The sequence below is a fragment of the Narcine bancroftii genome, chromosome 11 (genome assembly GCF_036971445.1).
Source record: "Narcine bancroftii isolate sNarBan1 chromosome 11, sNarBan1.hap1, whole genome shotgun sequence".
NCBI lineage: Eukaryota > Metazoa > Chordata > Chondrichthyes > Torpediniformes > Narcinidae > Narcine > Narcine bancroftii.
In genome coordinates, this window is record NC_091479.1 from 15,020,417 (window position 1) to 15,045,467 (window position 25,051).

Here is a 25,051-nt window from a genome sequence, read left to right on the forward strand (position 1 = left end):
ATAACAATTACAGCACGGAAACAGGCCATTAGGCCCTTCTAGTCCACACCGAACCAAACACCCCTTTCTAGTCCCACCTCCCTGCTCAATGCCCATAACCCTCCATCTTCTTCTCATCCATATACCTGTCCAACCTTTTCTTAAATAATACAATTGACTCCGCCGCCACTATTTCTCCCGGAAGATCATTCCACACGGCTACCACTCTCTGAGTAAAGAAGTTCCCCCTCATGTTACCTCTAAACCTCTGCCCCTTAATTCTTAACTCATGTCCTCTTGTTTTAATCTTTCCTCCTCTTAACGGAAATAGTCTATCCATATCCACTCTGTCTATCCCTTTCATAATCTTAAATACTTCTATCAAATCCCCTCTCAACCTTCTACGCTCCAAAGAATAAAGACCTAATCTGTCCAATCTTTCCCTGTACTCTAGATGCTTAAACCCAGGTAACATTCTGGTAAACCTTTCTCTGCACTCTCTCCACTCTGTTTATATCCTTCCTATAATTAGGCGACCAGAACTGCACACAGAACTCCAAATTAGGCCGCACCAACGTCCTATACAATCTCAACATCACCTCCCAACTCCTATATTCCATGCAATGATTGATAAAGGCCAGCATACTAAAAGCCTTCTTCACCACCCTATCCACGTGAGTTTCTAAGAGAAATGCTCCCTCTTAGATATCTAGATGGAGTGCAGAACTAAACTTTACAACTGTGTACTTACCAGGGGCAATGTGCTATTATATGCACCTCTGAGTTTTACCACAAACTCGTGAAAGTGTAATGGGTCCAGTGAGTTGGTACTGCCTACCAGCAGAAAAATACCTGTCATCCCACTTCTTTCATGCAGTGATCCAATTTCTTTTGACGTGGGAAATTTGCAGTGGAAGGGGCCCAGTGAGTCGAATGAAAAACCATCGGGATTTCTGGGCGGCAGATTAAATGGTTGGGCTCTGCTCGGAGCACGCGCTCTGTTCTCGGTGCTACCGTCACAAAAGAGGTGTTGGTGCCACAAGACTCGCACCCCCAGGTTCAGAAACAGCTGCTCCCCCCTCCACCATCAGACTTCTCAATGACAAACTCAATCAGGGACTCATTTAAGGCCTCTTGATTATTTTTTCCCCTCTGCCATCAGATTCCTGATTAAATAATGAACCGTGAACACTACCTTGCTTCGTCTGTGATGCTGTGAAGACATTCTAATTCTGCCTCACCCACAGGAAAAAGAATCTCAGCGTTGTATCTGATGACAAACTGTAAGGTAAAACATCATGAGATGGGAATGTGTAAGGAGTTACCCTGTACAGGGCTGTAACAAGATGTGAATGCATCCTTGTACTTACAAGATAAGAGAGACATTGATGGATTGAGAGGCAGGAAGCTAGCAGGGAAAGGATAGCAACAGTTTTAGTCATTGGACAAGTATTGATATGATGATGTTCTAAGCACGTATCCAAGGGTATAAAAAAATCACCATTTTGCTGATAACGGCAGAATGCATTCTCCGACTAACATTGTTAGTCGCAAGTGTTACAATCCGGTAATAAAGAAAGAACCCTGATTTCGACTCAGTCTGGTGTTTGTCTCACTCATTCATGAACAAAGCAGACCTAACACAAACCCGAAAAAGAAAATAATGCCAAATGAGATACCTCTGGTGAAAATATTTCAGCAGGCCTCTGGACAGAGAAAAATGTTTGAGATTGATGGAAGACTGATGAAAGGTCAGCGTCACACATTGATTAGGACACAGCAGTCAGAGAAGGTGAGATTGCTCATAAGATGCCATATAGATACTAATTTGTCTTTACCCGTTACACCTTAATCTGTTGCCTTCAAGTGCTGACGATCACTCAGTTTCCCATCACACTGAACAGCAAGGAGAACTGCTACTCAGAAGCACAGGACATGCTCGAGGAAGTGATGATTGTGGGGGGGGGGAAGGGACAGAGTTGAGGCCAACATTAATCTTTTTGAAGGCGTGAATGGCCTTCTCCGTCTCCTTGCGTGGTAGAAGAGACCGGAGATAGTCTCAGCAAGTTTGGACAATGACCAATCAAAAGGTTGGTTTGCAGGGTGCAGGCGGCTTTCAAGAAGACAAATGGAATGTCAACTTTCATTGCGAGAGGGATGGAATTTAAGAGCCGGGAGGTTTCGCTGCAATTGCACAAGGTGTTGATGAGGCCGGAGTTCTGGACTCCTGACTTGAGGCTTTGAAGGTGGTTCAGAGAAGGCTCACCAGGTTGATTCCAGGGATGAGCCTGTGAAGAGAGATCGAGTTGTCTGGGACTGTACTCGCTTGAATTTAGAACAATGAGAGGAGAATGAGGAAAAAAAAAGGATGAAAGGCATAGATAAGTTGGAGGTAGGTAAGTTGTTTCCATTGGGGGAAGACTAGAATTAGGGGACACAGCCTCAAAATTCTGGGTAGGAGATTTAGGACAGAGATGAGGAACTACTTTTTTCCAGAAGGTGATGAATGTGTGTAATTAACTCCCCATTGAAGCAGTGGAGGTTACCTCAGTAAATATATTTAAGACCAGATTGGATAGATTTTTTTACATAGTATGGGGATTAAGGGATACAGGGAAAAGGCAGGTAGGTGGAGGAGATCATCAGATCAGCCATGAATGGCAGAGCAGGCTCGATGGGCTGGATAGCCGACTCCTGATTCTATTTGTATGGTCCCTAAGATGAGGTGCTGTCATTTTTTCCTCTGATCCAAAGGATATGCAGTATGGTAAGTTAACTGGCCAGTATATTACCCCAAGAAGGTAGCACAGCATTAGAATCTTGGCATAATAAATTATGCACCCATTTACACAGCTACATTTGCTGTATAACTGACTGGAGGATCTAAACACCTGGATTGCTTGGACAATTCAGATAACTAAATGTCACTTTATCTAGATACACAAGATAAAGATAACAGGCTTTTGAAATTAACTAAACTTACCTGCACTGACTGTCAGTCTGCCTTAATCCCTTGGAAGACGGTGATCATGTCCAATTATCTTCAATAACTTTGTAACTTGACAATCTTCAATTGTATGGTCCCATCACAGTCGTCTTCTGCAAATGCACTCTTTATCAAATTAAAACTTGTTACTTGGTTCAGCGGCAAGTCCCTGATGATTGCAGTGACAAGCAAATATTTTTGCAAATTTGCACGAAAGAGAATCAAAGGTGACAGGCTCTACCGGTACAGGGTAGAGATCATTGTGCAGTACAATCAGTCCAATGCTATTTACAGGTTCAAATCCGGCACTCTCCGCAAGATGTTTGTACGCTCTTCCAATATCTTCATGGGCGCTCCGGTTTCCTCCCATGTTCAAAAGACATTCAACGTTGGTAGGCTTGTGGGTGGGATGGGCCTGATGCCACACTGCATCCTTAAAAATTAAACTTGCTGAGAATATCTCCGGTCTCAAACCAAGACCTCTCTTCCATACAAGCAGCCAGTGAAGGCCAATTGGCCATTCAAGCTTGTCCAGCCATTCAAAAAGATCAATTTTGACCTCATCACTTGCCCTTTACCCATGACCCACAATTCCTCGATCTTTGAAATATTCATCTCCTCAAATACAGCTAATGATCGGACCTGTACCACTCTCATGTACAGAGTTCCTGAGATATACGACCTGGAGAAAAGACAAATTTAGCTCATCTCAGTTCTGAATTACCAGCCCTTTGCAGCTATAGCCCCATATTTGTATCTCTCCCACGTTATCATCTGAGGAGGGTGCACAAAATCATTTGAGGACCCCTTCCACCCCACACGCATCATCCAGTTGGAGAAGAGATACAGGAGGATCAGAGCCAGCACCACCAGGCTGAGGAACATCCTCTTCCCACGGGAATACTCCTGTATTTCTTTCCCAACAGGAGCAGCTGAAAGGCACTGTGTGTGGGGTGGAAAGGGGTACTCAAAATATCTTGCGTGCCCCTTTCAGAAAATCATCCCGGGGAGTGGGAGATGGGGAGAGAGACTCCATTGATCCTCTCTGCCACTCATGACTCTGTGGCAACCATACCTCACTATGATGCAGCCGGCCAGGACGCTCTCGATGGAGTTCCTGTAGAAGATTCACAATGATAGTGGCCGGTGGCCTTGCCCACTTCAGTCTTCTCGGTAAGTGTGCCTTCCCAACAAGTGAGAAGATATTGTGTGTCCCTGATAGGTCACCAGTCAAGTGAACGCCAAGAAACTTGCTGCTCTCGACTCTGCTACAGAGTTATTGATCTGTGGTAGAGGATGGCCATTCCTGGTCCTCCTCAAGTCTATAGTTATCTCCTTCATCTTGTCCACTTTGAAACTCAGGTTGTTACCCTCGTACCATATCACGAGATTTTCTCTGCTGTGCGACTCATCGTCAATACTGATGAGGCCTCTTCCTGCAAACTTGATGACACTGTTGGAGTTGGATCTGGCATTGTTTCCTTGGGACTGCATACTTTAAATACATTCCTCCCTGGGTTGCAAGGAACACAAAACCAAAGTCTCTCACCTCTCTTGCTTACTTTGTTTAACTTATCACATTAACATTAAAGTGAAGATTTTACCTGAACATTAGGGGCTACATCGCAAACTTGCACTAATCCATGACTGGAGAACAATTCTAATGCGGGAACATCCCAGCTACAATAAAACAAAGTATTTTCCTTTCATTAAAATTATATAAACTTATCTGCAGGATATGGTCAAGACTTGAACAGTCACGGAGAAAGATTAAACAGGTTAGGACGTTATTCCCTGGAGAGTGGATGATTGAGGTACACAAAATTATAGATAAAGGAAATGCAAGCAGGCTTTTTCCACTGAGGTTAAGTGAGAGAGAATATCAGCTGAGGTGAAAGGTGAGATGTTTGGGGGAAACCTCCACACAGAGAGTGATGAGAGTGTGGATAAGCTGAAGTGGTGAATGCGGGCCCAATTTTGGATAGATATGGGAGGGATGTGGTTTGTCTGGGTGCAGGTCAATGGGACTAGGCAGAATAGTAGTTTGACACAGACTAGATGGGCTGAAGGGCCTGTTTCTGTGCTGTCATGTTCACTGGTTCTACCACTGCATGCTAGTCACCACACAGTGATACCACAATGCAGACAAATTTCCAGTTTCAGAACCATCAAAACATTTGCTTCAATGGTTAGAATTAAGCACGGAATAAATCCATGATATGAGTGCCTGAATTAGGATGAATGATCTGGAAACACACACGAGACTGTCGACAGTGTCAGCTGAAGTGAAACTCAATCAAACCTCAGCAGGCGAAAGAGAACAGTCAATGTTTCAAGCCAGAATGGACTGCAGTTTTTTTTAAAAAACCCTCACGATATAGTCACGAGACGGTCAAGATGAGTTTAACTGACCTAGACACACCTCCCTCTACCTTTTTAATTCAGGTATCTACCAGATCCTTCACGAAGGGCTCTGGCCCCAAACGTTGACTGCCATTTATTTCCCGTGGATGCTGTGTGACCTGCTGAGTTTCTCCGGTACTTTTGTCTGTGGCAAACATTGTTTTAAACTTATTTTGAATCAGGAGTATTGGGAGGAAATAGGAGGTGGGAAACTCTAAATGCTACCAGCAAAAATGTTTTCACGGGAGCAATGGGCCGACCTCTACATCTTACTGAAGGTGTAATCCGACCTCAAAACTATAATCAAAATATTACAAAGATCTAAAGTGGAGGTACGTCAACATGTTCATGTTTCTGCTACGTTTCCAACCCTCCGAACAAACAACTTTTTTTGATTTAACGAAGCAAGTGAAAACGCTGGAGAAACTCAGCAGGTCAAACAGTGCCCTTTGCGTAGCAAAGGCAGAGATACATAACCGACGTTTCGAGCTTGAGCCCTTCATCAAAGTTTGACCTGCTGAGTTTCTCCAGCATTTTTTGTTTTTACTTCAACCACAGTGTCCACAGAATTCTGTGTTTTTGTTCCATTCTAGACTTCATTTATTAAAAAAAAGCAAGAATCAGTTGACTGGTCCCTGGAGGAGATTCCTGGTCATGGCTGACCAACTACTGCTGTCAGCGGTTCTTTGTTCCCCATTTATCCAGGCAATTAATAATCCAATTTACAACTGCGTTGATAAACCCATGGGTTTTCAATTAAGGCGTGTGAAAGCCAAAGCATACACCATGGAAATTCTCGTGCTCACAATTTGCCTTCAAGTACATCCTCAGAGAATACGAGAAGCTTTGTTAGTGCCAGGTCTCCCTGACAGTTTAAATTTATGGGCCTGGCTCCTAATGCACATTTCACTCCTTGCTTCTAATACACTCATGAAGCTGATAAATAGAGTGACACAGCATGGAAGCAGGTTCTTCACCCACCGTGACCACGATAACCTGTAGGAGTGTCATTTAAATATGTCCAAAAATAGCCTACCCATTGGCTTAGTCACATGCACGTCATGCACCTTGCCTACCCATTGGCTTATTCACATGCACGTCATCGCCACTCGCCGACCCATTGGCTTATTCACATGCACGTCATCGCCACTCGCCGACCCATTGGCTTATTCACATGCACGTCATCGCCACTCGCCGACCCATTGGCTTATTCACATGCACGTCATCGCCACTCGCCGACCCATTGGCTTATTCACATGCACGTCATCACCACTTGCTGACCCATTGACTTATTCACATGCACGTCATCGCCACTTGCCGACCCATTGACTTATTCACATGCACGTCATCGCCACTCTTTGCTCTGATCCTGCATGCATGCTACCGACAGCTGGCTGCCCATTACCAACGGTGGCCGGCTTGTGCATGTGTCATCAAATTTGCAGGTGACACAACAGTAGAGGCCTCATCAGTATTGACGATGAGTCGCACAGCAGAGAAAATCTCGTGATACGGTACGAGGGTAACAACCTGAGTTTCAAAGTGGACAAGATGAAGGAGATAACTATATAGACTTGAAGGAGGACCAGGAATGGCCATCCTCCACCACAGATCAATAACTCTGTAGTAGAGTCGAGAGCAGCAAGTTTCTTGGCGTTCACTTGACTGTGCATGCGCACTCCAAACGAGCACTCGCGGCGCCAGGTAGGTACGCCACAAACCCTCGAACACCCACCTGGACTAGTCCTACATCACGAAGAAACACTTTGAATTCAACTAACAGAGATGCAACCAATAAAATTAAGATCAGCTTCACTGATATTCCCATTCAAATGCCAAGCCTGCTGGTATCTTCCGTATTTTGTTCCTCCAGGCGACTGGCCCCCATCTTGATAACCTTTTACAGGAGCACATTTGAAAGCACCATGCCCGGCTGCATTGTATGATGCAGTAACTTCAAAGCCTCGGACCAGTAGTCAATGCAGAGAATCGTCAAAACAGCCGAGAAGACCACTGGTGTCACCCCTTCCTGCTTTGATAAGGTTTACCGGGAGGGTTGCTTCAAGAGGGCTCAAACGGAAAGGCAAGTGCAAAGTTGGGTATCAATGGTGCTCACAGCTCTTCTAAATCCAGCACCCCAAGACTTCACTTCGTCCATCACAGTTAGGGCTTTGAGAGATGCATTTAGTTCCACTCTCTTGCCTTTTAGATTGGCGAGGGTTTGGATATAAATAGGGGTGTAGATCATGGATGCAGAGCCCAGAGTTAGAACAAATGTTGAGGAAGAAAAATCACAGCGATTCACTATATTGCAGTGAAGAGATAACCAGGTTATAAAGAAAAGTGAAATGTCCAAGGATATATACATTGACTCTCAACCAACTGTCCAAAATGATCACTGGGGTCTCCTTTTCCTCTATTGCAGTGGTTCTCAACCTTTTTCTTACCTTTTAAGTATTCCCTATGCCATCAGTGCTCTGTGATTAGTAAGGGATTGCTTAAGGTGGTATATGAGTGGGAAGGTTGAGAATCACTGCTCAAGACCCAATTGTCACTGAAATATTTTGCTTGAGAGAAACTCATTGACCCATTTCCTTTGAAGTTCTGAAACTGCACATAATGAGCCAATTAGGTAAGATTAAAACAGTGGATTTCAAACTTTTTCTTTCCACGCACATACCTCGTTCACCAACCCCTTACGAATCACAGAGCATCGATGGCATAGGGATGACTTAAAGTGGAATGTGAGTGGAAAGAAAAAGGTTGAGAACCACTGCTCTATTGACAACATTTACTGGGAGCGTTACTTAAACAGGGTTCAAAGAATTGTTGAAGACCCTTTCCATCCAGCACACAGTATCTTTGCCCCAAGGAGTACAGGGGTATCAAAATCGGGACTGCCAGGCTGGGAAATAGCTTCTTCCTGCTGGCTGCAAGATTGATGAATAGTATTCTGTAACCGAGTAAATCATCCCAAAACCTTAAAATTTTTATTTTAAATTATACCTTTATGTATGTGACAAGATGAAGGAGATTATTGTGGCTTCAGGAGGACCAGGAAAAACCATCCTCCGCTACACATCAACAACTCTGTAGTAGAGAGTTGAGAGCACCAAGTTCCTTGGATTTCACTTAACTATCGTGGACAATCAACATCTCCTCACTTGTCAGGAAGGCACAACAGCGACTGTACTTTCTGTGAAGACTAAAGCGTGCAAGGATACTGGCCACCATCATGTCAACCTTCTATAGGAGCTCTATCAAGACCATCCTGGCCAGCTGCATCACAGTGTAGCACGGTTACTGCAGAGAAATAGATCGGAGGTCAATCCACAGGACCACAAAAATGGCAGAGAGGATCTCTGGATCACCCTCCTTGCCCTGGGATAGTTGTCTGAAGAGAGGGTACATATTCATTAAGGACCTCTTCCACTCCACACACACCATTTTTTGGCCCAAAAAATGTCGTCCAAAAAAATTAGATGATTACATGAGTACAGTATATATGGCATATAAATGTAGAGTAAAACTCCAATAATCTGCAATGCAACCATTTGAAAATCCCTATAGTTTGGCATCTGCTCCCATCGGACCCCCCGCTGGGTCCTCGCTCTCTACTCTCCCATCGGGACCCCACCTGTCCCTCAGTTCCTTCATATTTAAAAAAAAATACCTACCAGGTTCACTGGGGAAATTATTATAAATACCATGTCACATCTAATTACAAAGTTAATTTGGAAAAGCATCTCAGGGTATTCATAGGAACGACATCTAAAAGTCTGGAAAATAATAGACAATAGAAGCTGGAGTAGGCCCTTCGGCCCGTCGAGCCAGCACCGCCATTTTACAGATCATGGCTGATCACTACCATCAGTACCCCTTTCCAGCCTTATCCCCATAACCCTTAACTCCTTTGCCCACTAGAGTCTTATCTACCAGTCTGGTGCCAAAGCCTCAAGTGTGTTGGAATCTTTCAGTTTTAATGGTTTATCTGCGACAGTTGGGTACTCAGGTTGTGTATATGTGGAGTTTCCCAGTTCTCCAGGAGATTCTGTTGGAGATTCACACCCAGTCACATCATCAGGGTGGTTCACAACTCATCCAATTCATCCACAAGTGGAAAGTGTAGTTTCAAACTGATTCTTGATCTTCGAGCCTCCCTTGATGGTTGTGGGATAGGAGCCCTGCTCAAAAGGTTGTATGCAAATAAATAGATTGTGAAACAAAATAAAATCCTGGCTAGCACAAGAGGTGAGTGCAACGCTGTCACAGAACCAGCAACCTGGGTTCAAATCTGGCGCTGTCTGTAAGGAGTTTGTACGTTCCCCGGTACGTTATGAGGTAACCCCCGCAGACATGAGGGAGAACATACAAACTCCTTACAGACAGTGCGGGATTCGAAACCCAGTCCAGATCACTAGCAGCTTTGCACATTATGCCCTTGGATGTGTGTTTTAATACCAGGGGAAACGTTGGATCGATTAGCCAAGGTGTGGATCATTTCGAGAACCAAGTACAGTTTACTGGAATTCAAGCAACCAGCCGAAAATAAATAGGTAAAAAATATGGAAGTTTAAAATTGGCGCGCCTCGCTGTTAGTTCGCCAATCCACGCAATCTCAAGCAACCGGAAAATTCACCTATCCAGCAGGTAGCAATCCCCATAGGTGCTGGATGCCAGGGGTTTTACTGTATAAATTAGGAATCCTATAGGATTCTTCAAAAGAAACAGGCAAGTTACCAAGTTAATGTGAGGTGGGGTGGTGTGGGAAATGGGCTCCCAGTCACAAACATCCCCTCTGTTAGGTCAACCACAACATTATTGGTGGCTTATTGATTCGCTGGACTTCAGATGCAGTGTACTTTCTGCTCCAGTTAACTTTGCAAACAACATCCTAGGGCTTGAACAGAGAACATGTTTTTGTCTCCCAGGGATCTGATAAAGGATGCATTGTGGTGAAGTGTGAAGTCAGTCTGACTGCTTCTGTGTATCAGGGTGCTGCCAGAATTGCTTACCAGTGCAATAAACATTACAAAAATGTAATGAACAGATTAAGTGATTTCTTAACCATTTGACACTGTGAGAACCAAAACTATTTCACAATCTGGAAAGCATGGGATTTGAATTAGTCTCAAGCCATTGGAAGCAAAAAACACAATGTGGAGAAACCCAGCAAGTCAAACTGCACTTTATACAGCAAAGATAAACGGTACACTCCCAATATTTCAGGCCTGAGCCCTTCAACGAGGTATGAGCAAAATGCAGGCAGGTGCTCGATCAAAATGATGGTGGGGGGTGGGGGAGGGAGGGGAATCAAAGGCGAAAGGTAATAGAATTGCTATAACTACCTGCCTGTGCTTCTCTCCCTGCCGCCCCCCCACCCCCCCCCACCATTTTATTCAGGCACCTGCTTATATTTTGCTCCTACCTTGATGACAGACTCAGGCCCGAAACGCTGGTCATCTTTGCTGTATGAAGGACACTCTTCGACCTGCTGAGTTTCAACAGCATTGTGTTTTGACTCCAACCACAGCGTCTGCAGGCTTTTCTGTTTTACTCCATTGGAAGTTAAGCACATAGGATATTCTGAGGTCATTAAAAAAAAAACCCCTATACAATTGCAAGATCTTTTTAAAAATGGCAACCCAGAACTTCAGTGATCATGGTTACCAATAACAAGCTGTACTTGTTAATCGTAATTTTACAGCTGGTGTTGTGGGATTTTAACCCAGGCCTCTCCATTGCTCGTCCAGGACTCTGGGTCACTTTCACTTATTCAAGGGCTTTGGATCTTGAGAGTTGGCAATGACGTTAAAATAATGCTCAAAAAATTACTTGCGTAACATGGATGTAAAGCAATATTGTATTCATTGCAGAGAAACTATCTAATTTGTCAGCATTTGTCTTAATATTCCAAGTCTTCTCAGTATAGCGTTTTCACCACAAAATTCTATCCAATCAGGGAGGTGGACATGCTCAGTCCCCTGTTGGAAATGTGTTAGCGCAGCAAAAGATTGACAGCTGGAATTCAGAGCCAAAAAGGAGCACAAGTCCCACCACAGCACCTGGAGATTTCAACTAACGGCCATTAATGTCCTTCAGGGGTTGAAATCTGTCGTCTTTGTCCGATTTGTGGCTCCAGACCGACAAAAGTGATAAAATCTCACTGTCACCTCAGCTGGGATATAATTGGGGACGACCAATAAACACTGGCATCACCAATTACAACCATAAATATGGTTTAAAAATATTACAGCCCCAACACATTCCATCCAAATGAGTCACTCTGAAACAGCGAAGAAATCTTTCAGGTGTTGTCTGCACCTGCTGGGAATGTTTAAAAAGAAGTTTGCAAGAAACACTTCGTTTCTGTGAAGAGAGTACCAGAATTAGCACCAAGTAACCGGTCTTTTACGTTCACCTGAATGTGCCAATGTAATCTCCACTCCTCAGGCAAGAGGTGGCAGCCCTAATATTGCGGCAGAGTCTCAGTATTTAGCAGAGGTTGAGACTGAAAAAGCAGCTGGTAAATAGAGCTGTAGACATGGGCGCCATCACACTCCAGTTCTGACATGTTAGACCAGCCATTCTCAACCTTTTTTTTTTGGCTGTGGTTCCTTTAAGATTCTGCTCAAATGTTTATGGGCCCCCTTCCCTGTGAGGCTTTCAAGTTTTGGTTTCTTGCGTATTTCTTTCCTACAGACGACAAAAAAAACCCCAAAGAATTTAGGAAACAAGGCCCAAAGGGGGTTCTTGAGGCCCCTTTGAGAATGGCTGCATTCTAATGGTGTGGTGTACTATTGGTTGGGTTTATTCAAGACTTTCATTGGGATACATACAGTCTACAGAATACCGATTTAACAACAAATGGAGAAATGTATTGATCAAGTCTTGCTGCTCACTGATAGTGAATTTCATCAGTTTAAAAATGCACCCTGTGGTGGTCTGTTATTTTATTAGTGGTTCTATCAGCCCACACAAATTTTACATTCAATTTTCCCCACTCCCCTGCCATTTCAATGCCCTTCGTGTATCGCCATTCACCATTTGCAGCCAAATTTGTCAGTGATTCACCAGAACAAACTCTCAGCCATGGGCCCTGGGTGGTTTGTTCTCAGAGTTTCCCCCACTCCGAGCCAAGGGTAGTCCAATATCAGCACTTGGAGTGAAACACAGAAGGCTGGAGACACTCAACAGGTCTCATAGCGTCCATAAAAGGCAAAAAATATATTACCGATGTTTCAGGCCCGAACCCTTTCAACAGATACTGTATATAATATTATCAGTTCAAGTTTATTATTTTGATTACACATATAAATCTGATGAAAAAGCACATCTCCAGACTATGGTGCACACACATACACAATTTAATTTTTTAAAATTTAGGCACACAGCAGGGTAACAGGACGTTTTGGGCCCACGAAGCCATGCCACCCAATTGACACCCCATTAACCTACACCCCCGCCTGGGACTTTTTCGAACGGTGGGAGGAAACCGGAGCCCCTGGAGCAGACACGGGGAGAACATGCAAACTCCTTACAGACAGCACGGTACTCGAACCACGGTTCGGTCCCAATCGCTAGCACTAACCACGACGCCAACCGCGCTGCCCGTAAGTGAATGACCAAACAGGGACTTCAACCCTGGGCCGTGACAGAGCTACGCAGGCCATTAAATCATAAAAAGAAATCATACAATCAAAATAAATATACAAATATTTGGGATTGATTTCCATGGTTACTGGATACTATTCATCTGTCTCACAGCCTGTGGCAAGAAGTTATTCTCCAGTCCGGCATGAGACAGGAGTTCAATCGCTAGGGTCTCAAACAACCCTCTGTCTCCACAATGGTACCTGATCTGCTAAGTTCCTCCAGCCGTTTGCCTTCATTCTGCTCTACTAAATTCTGAAATGGGCTTTGTTTGCGAGACATTAGAAACCCACTGAGCAGACATCTTTTACGCCCATTGGTTTTGGTGTTGTTGAGTCCCTCTGCCACCAGCTAATGCACAACCTAATCTTGAAGAGTATGAGAGTATCTAACCTGTTCCAATCCATTCTACTGACAAAAGGCAAAGGAGGAAAAACCCAACACCCAACCCCAACCAACCAATTTTCCCTTGCAACCGCTGCAATCGTGTCTGCCTGTCCCGCATCGGACTGGTCAGCCACAAACGAGCCTGCAGCTGACGTGGACGTTACCCCTCCATAAATCTTCGTCCGCGAAGCCAAGCCAAAGAAAGAAAAATCCATTCTATTACAATTGATTTGGCAGCAACAAATAATGCAACGTTTTTAATGCTGAAAGCAGATTTTTTTTTTAATTCAGTGAAATTCGACAAAACGAGCCCTTTTGTGAAACTCTGAATATGTTGTAGAATTGGTCTGTCTGATTGAGATAAGAATGGTATTCAAAGTGTTCAGAGAACAATCTACGGCGATTTCTATAAACTCGCATTTAAAAGTCTGGTAATAATGAAGTGTGCGGAGAGGCTGCTTTTCAATTTCAATTTCTTTTTTGGGCTCTCCGAGGAATATAATTATACTTAATGACCAAATGGTGCGGTTGATTTCACTGGGAAAAATAAAACAATAATTTCTTGTCGAACTGAAAAACAAATGCAATAAAAATTGAACTGGGAGTTCCAAAGCGCACGGCTTAATAACCAGAACTAAACATTCAGTCAGTGTAGTTAAACTGGAGAGTTCATTTTTTTGCAAGGGTATTTGGGAACAAACAGTAAATTATACCTCTCAATGCGGATGAATTTGTTTGGAAACGACAGTAGTGATCACTGAAAATGATTAAATAGATTATTGGTCTTGGTCCCTATTCAAAAAAATTAACATACCAAACACATTTTTTTTTAGGTATTTTAAGCCGGTTCCTTATCTATATGTAAGAGGGTTAGATTTGGCCCTGATGGCCAAGGGGATCAGAGGGTATGGGGAGAAGGGTATGGGTACCGAGTAGATGATCAAAATGAATGGTAGTATAGGCTTGAAGGGCCAAATGGCCTACTCCTACACCTATATTCCATTCTTCTATTTACGTTAGACATTTTGTTCCATCTCAGGTCCCTGATCTTCCGCGAATGCCCGAGGCAAACATCCTTGAATCACCTTTTGATTCACCACTTTCCCATAAAAGATTTAATATCTTTTATTTATTATAATCTGCTTGATTTAAGGATAGCCTCGTTAGTTAAAATCAAGAAGGATTGGGGACAGGATTTGAAGCTTTCATTCTCCGATGAAACCTGATTAATCTGATTAATACGACCTCCTTTTGTTCACGACACGTTTGTTGCAATTTAAAGTGGTCCATTGAGTGCACATGTCTAAAGTTAAATTACCTCATTTTTACTCCGATATAAATCCTCTAGCTGTCAAAGGTGAAATTGCTGATGCTTCTTTGGTTCATGTTCTGGCCTTGCGCTAGTTTGGAAAAAGTTTGGAGCGATATCTTTCAAACATTATTGGTGATTATCAAGTTTAAATTAGAATATTGCCCTTTCATTCAGATCATCTCAAGATGACGTCTTACTGACTTCAACTGAAAACCAAATTTTATCTTTTACTTTATTGGTAGACAGACATGTAATTTTGATGACGTGGAAAAAGAATACTCCACCTAAACGTACACAATGTGTAAGTGATAGTATGTCTTCTTTAAGTTGAGAAAAAAATTAGATATTCCATTAAAAAGTCAATTATTATCTTCCATAACCTAAAGAATCAGGGTTGTTCTGAAGCTTTGAGCTGCACTGTCCATCTCCAGGTTGTAAAACAAAAAATAAACACCTGGCCGTCTTTCAATAGAACTAGAAATGCAGTCTGATGAATTGTTGCAGGAAGTAGGTGTTAGAGGAGAGGTTGATATTGAAGATAAAGAATTAAACAGATTAGCTGCTTGGATGTTGCAATACAAAGAAATATTCTGTTTCCATGCAAGCTGAAGAACTTGCCAGAAATGCAAGTGATCGGAAACCTCACAGAGCCATATTATCAATTATTTTTGCTGATAAGAAGGCAATTTATATTTCTATGTTGTCACTTTGACGTCACAAAGCATTCTCCACCCATAATAATGAAGGAATACCCCACCAGCCCACAAGGAAAGTTCTTCAAGATAGAGCTCACAATTGAACAGTGTGACACCATGTCGGAAAGAGACCACATCCATCTTCTCTGAGATGAACAGGAGCGCCTTGCAGAAGCTGGGGGATGAGTACAATACACAAATGTGCTCGAGAAACTTAGCAACCATACGAACAATATTTCGAACCTGGGCCCTCCGTCAGGTCTGCCCAGGCTCAAAACGTCGGTCACCCTTTACTTCTTATGGATGCTGCGCGACCTGCTGAGTTTCTCCAGTACGTATGCATAGTGAACTCTTCCGTCTTCTTGCTCTCCCAACCACTTCAAGCTTGAACGCCAGCATTGGCGGACACGTATGATTAGCGGAATGCTCCTACAGTGCCAGCGACCTTGCATGGTCTCCCCATGACCTGCGTGGGTTTTCCGCAGATGGTCCAGTTTTGTCCCATACCCCACCAAAAATATACGGGGTTAGTAGGTTAATTGGGTGGCACAGGTTTCATGGGCCTTTGACCATGCTGTATTGTTAACATTTTAAAAACTGAAAACACAGGTAACTGTGGGGACCGACAAGAAAACTGGAATAACTTCCATGTTCAAATCAAATGGTGATGAAAGGTTCAGTCCAAGAAATGGATAATGTACTCGCCATCTTCTGGGTCAAGAGAAAAATGTTTCCAGGCAACAGCTGCCATTGTGTAAGGCAGAAATCTGCGGACACGGTGATCGTAGTGTCCAGAGAAGGTAAAGATCTATTACTGACGTTTCAGGCCCAAGCCTATCCATGTAGCGGAGGAAGAGTTAAGGGTCCTTGTAGGCTTGTTTCATGGATTGCCAACAAGGCAGGTATAGCTGGGGCCCCATGCGGGTGGATACCCAAGGCGACCTTCCATCAATCAACCAATTCTAAGAAGAAGAATGAACAAATTCCACTTCATAAAGGCTGCCTGACCCTTTCTTTCAGAGAAGGCGGAAAAGCTTACAGATTTAATTTTGTACAGGACTCTGAATATCCTTTTACTGAAGACCGCTTGGGGAAATATTATGTGATGATGCAACATCAGTAAGAAATGATATAATCTTAAAAACCGTAAAGTGATTTCGCTTTTAAGTGATTTTATAAGGGAAAGCAACATTAGCCTTCATAATTAAATACATTGCTCATGTTATCTGAATACAACATCAAGTCTTGCTTCTTTTACATCTATCTCTTGTTTAGCATTGCAACCATCATTACTTTGGAGGGCCAAGAGCAGAGATCCAAATTTTAAAAAAAAACTAACTTGCTCACAGAATTGCTTCTCGAAGAGGTCAAGTTTTCGGGAACAATAGACGATATCGAAGTGGAAGCTTTCAGCTTCCTATTCATGAGGCTGGAGAAAAAGATTCGGAGGCAACAAGTTTACAAAATTCTTTTTCCCCCAGAGGTGAAGAAATGCATTGCCCTGGAGGGGGAATGGAAGCAACAATCAAGCCTGGCTTTCAAAAGGGAATTGGATAAGTATTTAAATCCGTTCTGGTCACCTCATTAATGTGGAAGCAATGGAGAGGGGGAAGAGGAGATTTACCAGGATGTTGCCTGGATTGGAAAATAAGTCTTTCGAGGCAAGGTTAGCAGAGCTGGGACTTTTCTCTTTGGAGCAAAGGAGGAAGAGAGAAGGCCCTCAACCCCGTGCCGCCCAATTAGCCTAGAGAAGGCATTCCAGGCACCCATAACTCTCTCTAAACAAAAACGTTCAGACATGATTCTGAGAGGCATAGATAGGGTGGACAGTCAGCGCCTTTTTCCCAGGGGGCAGGAATAGCAAACATGTACATCTCCACAGAGTGAAGGGAGGGAAGTTTAGGAGTGACATCAAGGACTTTTTTTAAAAAAAGTTGTGGGTGCCTAGAATGCCTTGCCAGGGATGGTGGTGGAGGCTGAAACAGTAGGGGCATTTAACAGACTCTACGACAGGCACACGGGTGAATTAAAAATAGAGGGTTATGAAGTTGGAAGTGCTTAGCTTTTGTTTTGTTAGGAATTTATAGGTTGGCACAAAATCAAGGGCCAAAGGGCCTGTACGGTGCCGTATTGTTCAATGTTCCATACAGCAAGGTAACCGGCCCTCAACCCCGTGCCGCCCAATTAGCCTACAATCCCTGTATGTTTTGAAGGGTGGAAGGAAACTGGAACACCCGGAGGAAACCGTGAGAACGTACAAACTCCTTAGAGACAGCAGTAAAACTTGAAAGTCTGCAGACACCGTGGTTGAAGGAAGAACACAATGTTTGAGAAACTCATCAGGTCAGATAGTATAGTTTAAATAGCAAAGGTACATAACCAACAGTTTGGGCTTGAGCCCTTCATCAAGGCATAAATAAAATGTGGGCAGGCGTCCGGACAAAATGGTGGGGGGGGGGGGAGAAAAAGAGGGGTGGGGAAATCACTTCTTCCAGCATTTGACCCCAACTGTCTGCCCCCAGTGATTCAAGTATACATCCAAATACTACTTCAATACTGTCAACACCAATGATCTTCACCATTCTCTCAGTCGTACTTAAATGACTCAGATTCCTTCCAAATCTCTCACTCATTACCTTGACTCTATAGCTTTATCCAACTCTAAGATGGGGAAAATTTTATGGCTGTCTGACACCTAATTTTACACCTCAATCATGTCTTCTCTTCCCTCCCTCTCCTCCAGCGAAAACAGCCCAAAACATCACAGGGCCTTCAGCCCTCTATGTTGTGCTAACCATAGATACCTAACCAAAAAAAAACTAAGCACTTCCTACCTCGTAGCAGTCTTTTGTTTTAAATTAATGTCTAAGGATCCTTTAAATGCCCTGATTGTCCCAGCCTCCATCACCACCCCGGCAAGGCATTCCAGGCACCCATAACTCTCTCTAAAAAAAAACGTTTACCCCTGACATCTCCCCTAAACTCACCTTCCTTCACTTTGTACAAATGTCCTCTGGTGTTTGCTACTCCCTCCCTGGGAAAATGGTGCTGAGTGTCTACCTTATCTATGCCTCTCAGAATATTGTAGATCGCTATCAAGTCACCTCTCATCCTTCTTCACTGCAAAGAGAAAAGCCTTAGCTCTGTTAATTTTGCCTCACAAGACATATTCTCCCCTCCAACATCCTGGTAAATTTCCTCTGTACCTTCTCCAGAGCTTCTACACCACTGATTCTCAACCTTTCTCTTTCCATCCATATACCACTTTAAGTAATCCCTGACTAATCACAGAGCACCGATGACTCAGGGATACTTAAAGTGGTATGTGAATGGAAAGAAAAAGGTTGAGAACCACTGTCCTAAACTTACATTCCACTTTAAGTATTCCCTGTGCCATCAGTGCTGTGATTAGTAAGGGATTCTTAAGCTGGGATGAGAGTGGGAAGGGGGAAGGCTGAGAATCACTGCTGTACGCCCTTCCTGTAATGAGGTGATCGGAACTGAACACGATACTCCAAGTGAAGTCTCATCAGAGATTTAGAGCTGCAACATCACCTCACACTCCTTCAGTCTCTCCCCATAACTGAAACACTGCCACCAAAGCAGCATATAGGTGAAACAAACTTGCATAGAAAGATAAAATATATACTAACATTTGACTAACTGATGCTAAATGTACCTGTTCCGACTTACCTACAAATTAAACTTAGGAATCTTGTTTGTAACCTGGGGTCAGCCTGTGTATAGGAACATAGGAAGTAGGAACAGGAGGAGGCCAAAAATGGCCCATCAAGCCTGTTCCGCCATTCAATACGATCATGGCTGATCGTATAAGCCAGGCAACATTAAAGTTTCTTTCATTGGAATCAGAAGTGAATTCTGTTCCACATTATTACTGATTGTAGCTTTTTACTCCAAAATTTAAGTGAATGCAAGTTCACCAGTTGCCATGTTGTGATTCAAAATGAGCTCTCTAGATCATTAACTCTAGCTCCTGCCATTGGCTGATATGCTTCCCTCTCTCCCATGCCCCCCAACGAGGAGCAGCTGAGACCAAACTGAAGAGGATCTGCACCTTGGACATCTCAACCACTCCACCTCTTCCACATTGACTGATAGCAATAAAACAAGCAACATGCACGGAAGTGGGGAACTCGGGACACAGAAAAAGACATTATCAAAGGTGCACTGACAGAAAGGGATCACTGCGTGGTTGGCGCAACACCAGCAATTGGGACCAGGCCTTGGTTCGAATCCGGCGCAGTGTGTAAGGAATTTGTATGTTCTCCCCGTATCTGCGTGGGTGTCCCCCCCACCGCCAACCCCAACCCCCCTGGGACTCTGGGTTTTTTTCCCGGGTTAAATTGGGCACAGACTCACAGTGCTGTATGTCTAAATTTAAATAGAACATAGAAATCTACAGCGCAGGTGTAGCTGTCATAGCAAACCCAAGTTTGGCATGACATTGGAAACCCTGGTGAATTTCTCTGGTGGAAAGCGTGCTGACCAGCTGCATCAGAATGTGGTAAGTGGGTACCAATACCTCTGAGCGTGAAGCCCTGAAAAAGGTAGTGGACACATCCTCGGACATCACAGTCAGAACCCTCCCCACCACAGAAAACATCTACAGCAGTTGTCCTCAACCACAGTGTTGTGCCACCCCAATTGTAAAACCCTCCATTTTTCATCAGTTTCCGGTTCCCATCTAATGGTCTCTTGAAAGATCCCATTGTCCCAGCCTCCAGTATCATTGCTGGCAGCGCATTCAGAATCAGAATTTATTGTCATGAACAGGTCATGAATTTTGTTGTTTTGCTGTAGCGTCACAGTAAAAATATTTATATAAACCACATGTCACTTTATCTACTTTTCCAAAACCACATCAGACTGAGGTTACTGATAAAATTTTATGTTCAAACCCCTTTCAGAAGAGCTTAATAGCATCAATTTATGATTTGATTCTGAATATGGAACCAGTGATATCTGATAAAATTATGATTAGGAAAGAAAACTTCAGATACCCTTACCTATAGAGACACGAGAGAAAATTCTCCAAATAGTTAACACTTCTTCAATACGTGCTCGACACTCTCTGATACAGTTTAAGGTGAAGGAGAAGTCGAAGGATAAGCTAGCTCATTTTTACTCCCATACAAACCCCTATCTGTAACAGATGTTCTGAGGTGGCTTCCCTGACACACGATTTGGTCCTGCCCTTCCTTGAAAAAAAAAATCAGAAAGATATGTTTGATATTATTTCAGCAGTTTCGTTCATTGACCTACAACCTCATCCTATTACTGCACTCTTTGGACGACCAGTTTTGGACTCTGGCCACCGGTCTGCTTCAGCTTGTCCCATGTTTGCATTTGCTACTTTAATAGCCAGGAGATCCATTTTATTTAACCGGAAAGATCCTAAACCACCTTTCAATGGTTTTCCCAAACTATAGCATGTTTAAACTTTGAGGACAAAAAATCAGAAGTGGTAATGTTGACCCTTTGGTTAAATATGAAGAAACATGGAGACCATTTATTCAACATTTTCATATAATGCAAGTTGATCCTTTCCAAATCCTCAACTTTTATTTGAATGTGGAGGAGCGGAGTTAATGACAAAATAATTAACCGGTGAGATATAGGAGCCCAAACTTTTGTTTTCTCTCTTTTTTTTTTTTAAATTGGGGGGTGGGGATATTTTTGTAATAAAATTTGATTCTTTTCATGTTTGGCTTTTAAGAGGTTGGGAAGGTTCAGTTTACATGTAAGTCGGTGTCTGTGTACGTTAACAGTTATTAATGCAGTCCTGATCACTTTCAATTATAGTTGTTTATTAACCTGAAACTCAGTAAAAAAGATTGAAAAGAAAAACAAATCCCATTGTCCCAGCCTCATAATTATGCCCCCTCATGTTAGACATTTCAGACCTGGGGGAAAAAAACACCTCGGGCCATCCATGTGGTAACCCTACAAATCTCTGGTGAGACCACACTTGAGTATTGTTTTCTTTTCTGGTCACCAAGAAAAATGGAGGATTGCGGGGAATGGACGGTTTAGTATTTAAAAAAAAGGAATATATGGGCCGGCATCACATTGTGGGCTGAAGGGCCTGTACTGTTCTATGATCGATATTCTACACCATCAATGCCTTTCATTATCTTATCTATCATGTCACCTCTTATCTTCCAGTTCAAAGCCTATCCTCATAAAAGGCTTGCTCTCCAATCCAGGCAACATCTCCTCTGCACCCTCTCGAAAACATCCACATGGTTCCTGTAATGAGGGGACCAGGACAGAAGACAATATTCCAAGTGGGGTCTCGGATCTCATACAGCTGCAGTGTTAAAGGCACAATTTATCAGAACTCTGCCTGCAGCCCTTAGAGTGTTTGGTCTCAGAAAACATCATGTCCCATCGATTGGATGATTAGCAGGATGCATTCTCTCTCACAATAATCTGCTTCAGAACGTCAGAATAAAATAAATCAAAATCCTTCACTCCATCCCCTTTGGCATGGTACCATGTCCTCGGTTTTCCCCCTTGTCTTGTTCTAATAGGACATCCAAATGGATGGAATTTTTTTTATTTAATGCCGTTACATCTCCAGCAACCTGGCGCTGTCTGTCAGGTGTTTGCACGTTCTTTACATGGTTTGCATCAGATTCCTCCCATCTTTTAAAAAATGTTTGGTTAATTGGAGTCTATGGGCTGGTGGGCCAGAAGGGCCTGTTACTATGCAGTGGATCTAAATTATTTTTTAAATTAAATTTAAATCTAAAACATTTAAAATTTAAATGTAAACATTTAAAAATTTCTATATTTAAATGTAATTTAATGATCAACATTTGTTAACAAGCTGCATGTTTGCAATCCACATTTACTGTTGTCCATGCAGAGAAAATAGGAATTATTATCATTGAAAAATTTTAAACCACCCTAACACTCAACTTGTACGTAGGCCAATAAAAATTAAATGACTATTGATTCTTGCTCAGAGGGTTTAAAATCCCGTGTGAATTTTAAATCCTTGCAAACTACTGTTTGTAATCAGAAAGAATCAGTTCCACATATTGCATGAAGGACGGCTTTCATGCCATTTGGTGCTTTCAACAGAGGTAGTGCAATGTGGAATGTGTACAGAGGCAAAATTCCCGGTCCTTTCAGGATCTGGAAGGTTCATATGTGCTTGAAACCCTCCATGCACATTCAGACAATCAGTGCATTCGAAGGCCCAGGAGGGTATTGTGTCAACAGCACAGAAACAGGCCCTTCAGCCTATCAGGCCCCTTGCCAACCACTTATTTGCACCAATCCTACCTCAATCCCATGTTTTAATTCTCCCTGGCTCACCCCAGAATCTCGCTCTCAACTGCAAAGCAGAGATCATTTACATTGGGCCAGATACCATACTAAACCCAGGTTTGGTCGGACGACAGAAACCGTGGCAAATTTCCACAGGAGGTGCGGTGGAAAGTGTGCTGACCAGCTGCATCACGGTCTGCTATGGGGACATCAATACCCCTGAGCATAATGCCCTGCAAAAGGTAGTGGGCACAGCCCAGGAGATCACAGGCAAAACCCTCCCCACCGTCAAGAACATCTACAGTGGGTCTCAAATCTTTTTTCTCCCACTCAAACACCACCTTAAATTAATCCCTTACACAGCACTTACGGTATCCTACATTACTTGTACATTTTCTGTCAGTGAAATGCAACTAACAACATGAAACCAAGTATCAATTCTTAAAAAATAAAACATGAAAAGCTGTAGACACTGTGCTTTAAGTAAAAACACACAATGCTGGTAAACTCAGCAGGTCAAATAGTGCCCTTTATATCGCAAAAGTTAAAAATACATAACCAATGTTTCAGGCTTGAACCCTTCATCAAATGTTGGCAGATGTCCAAACAAAAGAATAGTGGGGGGCAGGGGAAGGGTGGAGAAGACAGGAGGTGAGAGGTGAAGAAGGGACAGCAGCAATCAAGAAGAGGAGGGATGGCCAGGTGAAGGGGGTGGAGGAGAAAAGAGCTGTACAGGGGAAGGGAAAAGAGGAGAGCAGGTTAGCAGAAACCAGAAAAGTCCATGTTAATGCCATCTGGTTGGAGAGTTCCCAGGTGTTGTTCCTCCAATTTTTGGGTGGTCTTGGTGGAATAGCACATGAGGCTGTGGTAAGACGCCAGTGTGACACAGAAACAGAACTGAATTGGCTGGTTACTGGGAGGTGTCTGTCCCTGGTGCGGACAGAGCAAAGGTGTTCAGCGAAGCGATCTCCCAATCTGCGCCCAGTCTCTCTGATGTAGAAAAGGACCAGGTTCCATTCCAGGATTCTTCTTTGGCTTGGCTTCGCGGATGAAGATTTATGGAGGGGGTAAATGTCCACGTCAGCTGCAGGCTCGTTTGTGGCTGACAAGTCCGATGCAGGACAGGCAGACACGGTTGCAGCGGTTGCAGGGGAAAATTGGTTGGTTGGGGGTTGGGTGTTGGGTTTTTCCTCCTTTGTCTTTTGACAGTGAGGTGGGCTCTGCGGTCTTCTTCAAAGGAGGTTGCTGTCCGCCGAACTGTGAGGCACCAAGATGCACAGTTGGAGGCGAGATCAGCCCACTGGCGGTGGTCAATGTGGCAGGCACAGGAACATAGAACAAGAAAGGGCCCTTTAGCCTACCAAGTCTGGGCCAATTGCAACACCAGCTTAAACTAATTCCACCTGCCAGTGCATCAGCCACATTCCTGGTCACGTGGCATGCTCAGGTCAATTGGGCAGTACAGTGTCATGGGCCGAAAAGGCCTATTACGGAGCAATAAGACCAAATGTAAGAATAATTTTAAAATGTAACATTTAAATTACTATATTTTTTCCAATATCTGGATCAGCAACTCTTTCGTCTTGGACCACAACATATCCAAAAATCATCTTGAGAGTTTTCTTTAACATTTAAGACCAGATTTTATTTAATCACAGCTTCCAAAGTTTCACTATCAATGAAAAAAGTCGAGTGTTGTGACTGTTTTCAATATGACAGCAAATTTGTGGATTTCTTTACATTCTTAGGGTCAAAAGCATTTTTCACTTCAACAGTTTTTAAGCTATCATACTTCAAGGGAAAAAAAAATCAACCTGACAAACTCATCTAACTGGAGGCCAGTCAACATACCACAGAACACTTGATGGGGACCATTGGGAACTCCTCAACAATGCACATGCTCAGAAGGCAGGGAACTGTTATCACATTGGCTTGTTCCTTCTTCACGACTAACCAATCACTTTTATCCGACTCGCATGCACCCGAGTGACTGGTCTGAGCTGAGACTCCAACGCGCTCAAGTTTTCAGCAAAACTCAAATAAAATATACCTCTGCGCAAAGTAGATCAGCCCATTGTCACATTTACATCATTAATTGTGACAAGGTGGTCTGAAATTTTCCATGCAGGCGAAAAATTTGCATGTAGGGTGCAGTGCTGGAGAAGCCCGACAGATCAAGTAGCCTCTGTAGCAGTGGGGTTTTTTTAAACTGCCCCCTAAACCAGTGGGTCTCAACCTTTTTCTTCCCGCTCACATCCCACTTTAGGTAATCCCTAGGCCGTCTGTGTTCTGTGATTAGTGAGGGATTGCTTAAGGTGGGATGTGAGTGGGAAGAAA

The 25,051-nt window shown here is 43.3% G+C and overlaps 1 protein-coding gene and 1 long non-coding RNA gene across 2 annotated transcripts in view; one reads left to right on the forward strand and one right to left on the reverse strand.

Annotated features, from left to right (window-relative positions):
* The window catches only part of scamp5a (secretory carrier membrane protein 5a), a 71,141-nt gene extending 69,600 nt beyond the window's left edge, over positions 1-1,541 (forward strand). The window contains exon 8 of the mRNA XM_069902680.1: positions 1,142-1,541. Coding sequence (XP_069758781.1) covers positions 1,142-1,157 — 16 coding nt within the window. The 3' untranslated portion in view covers positions 1,158-1,541. The remainder of the gene's footprint in view (positions 1-1,141) is intronic.
* Positions 1-24,730, reverse strand: part of LOC138745546 (uncharacterized) — a 32,623-nt gene extending 7,893 nt beyond the window's left edge. The window contains exon 1 of the long non-coding RNA XR_011346331.1: positions 24,566-24,730. This is a non-coding gene — a long non-coding RNA (uncharacterized lncRNA). The remainder of the gene's footprint in view (positions 1-24,565) is intronic.
* Positions 24,731-25,051: the final 321 nt, after the last annotated feature.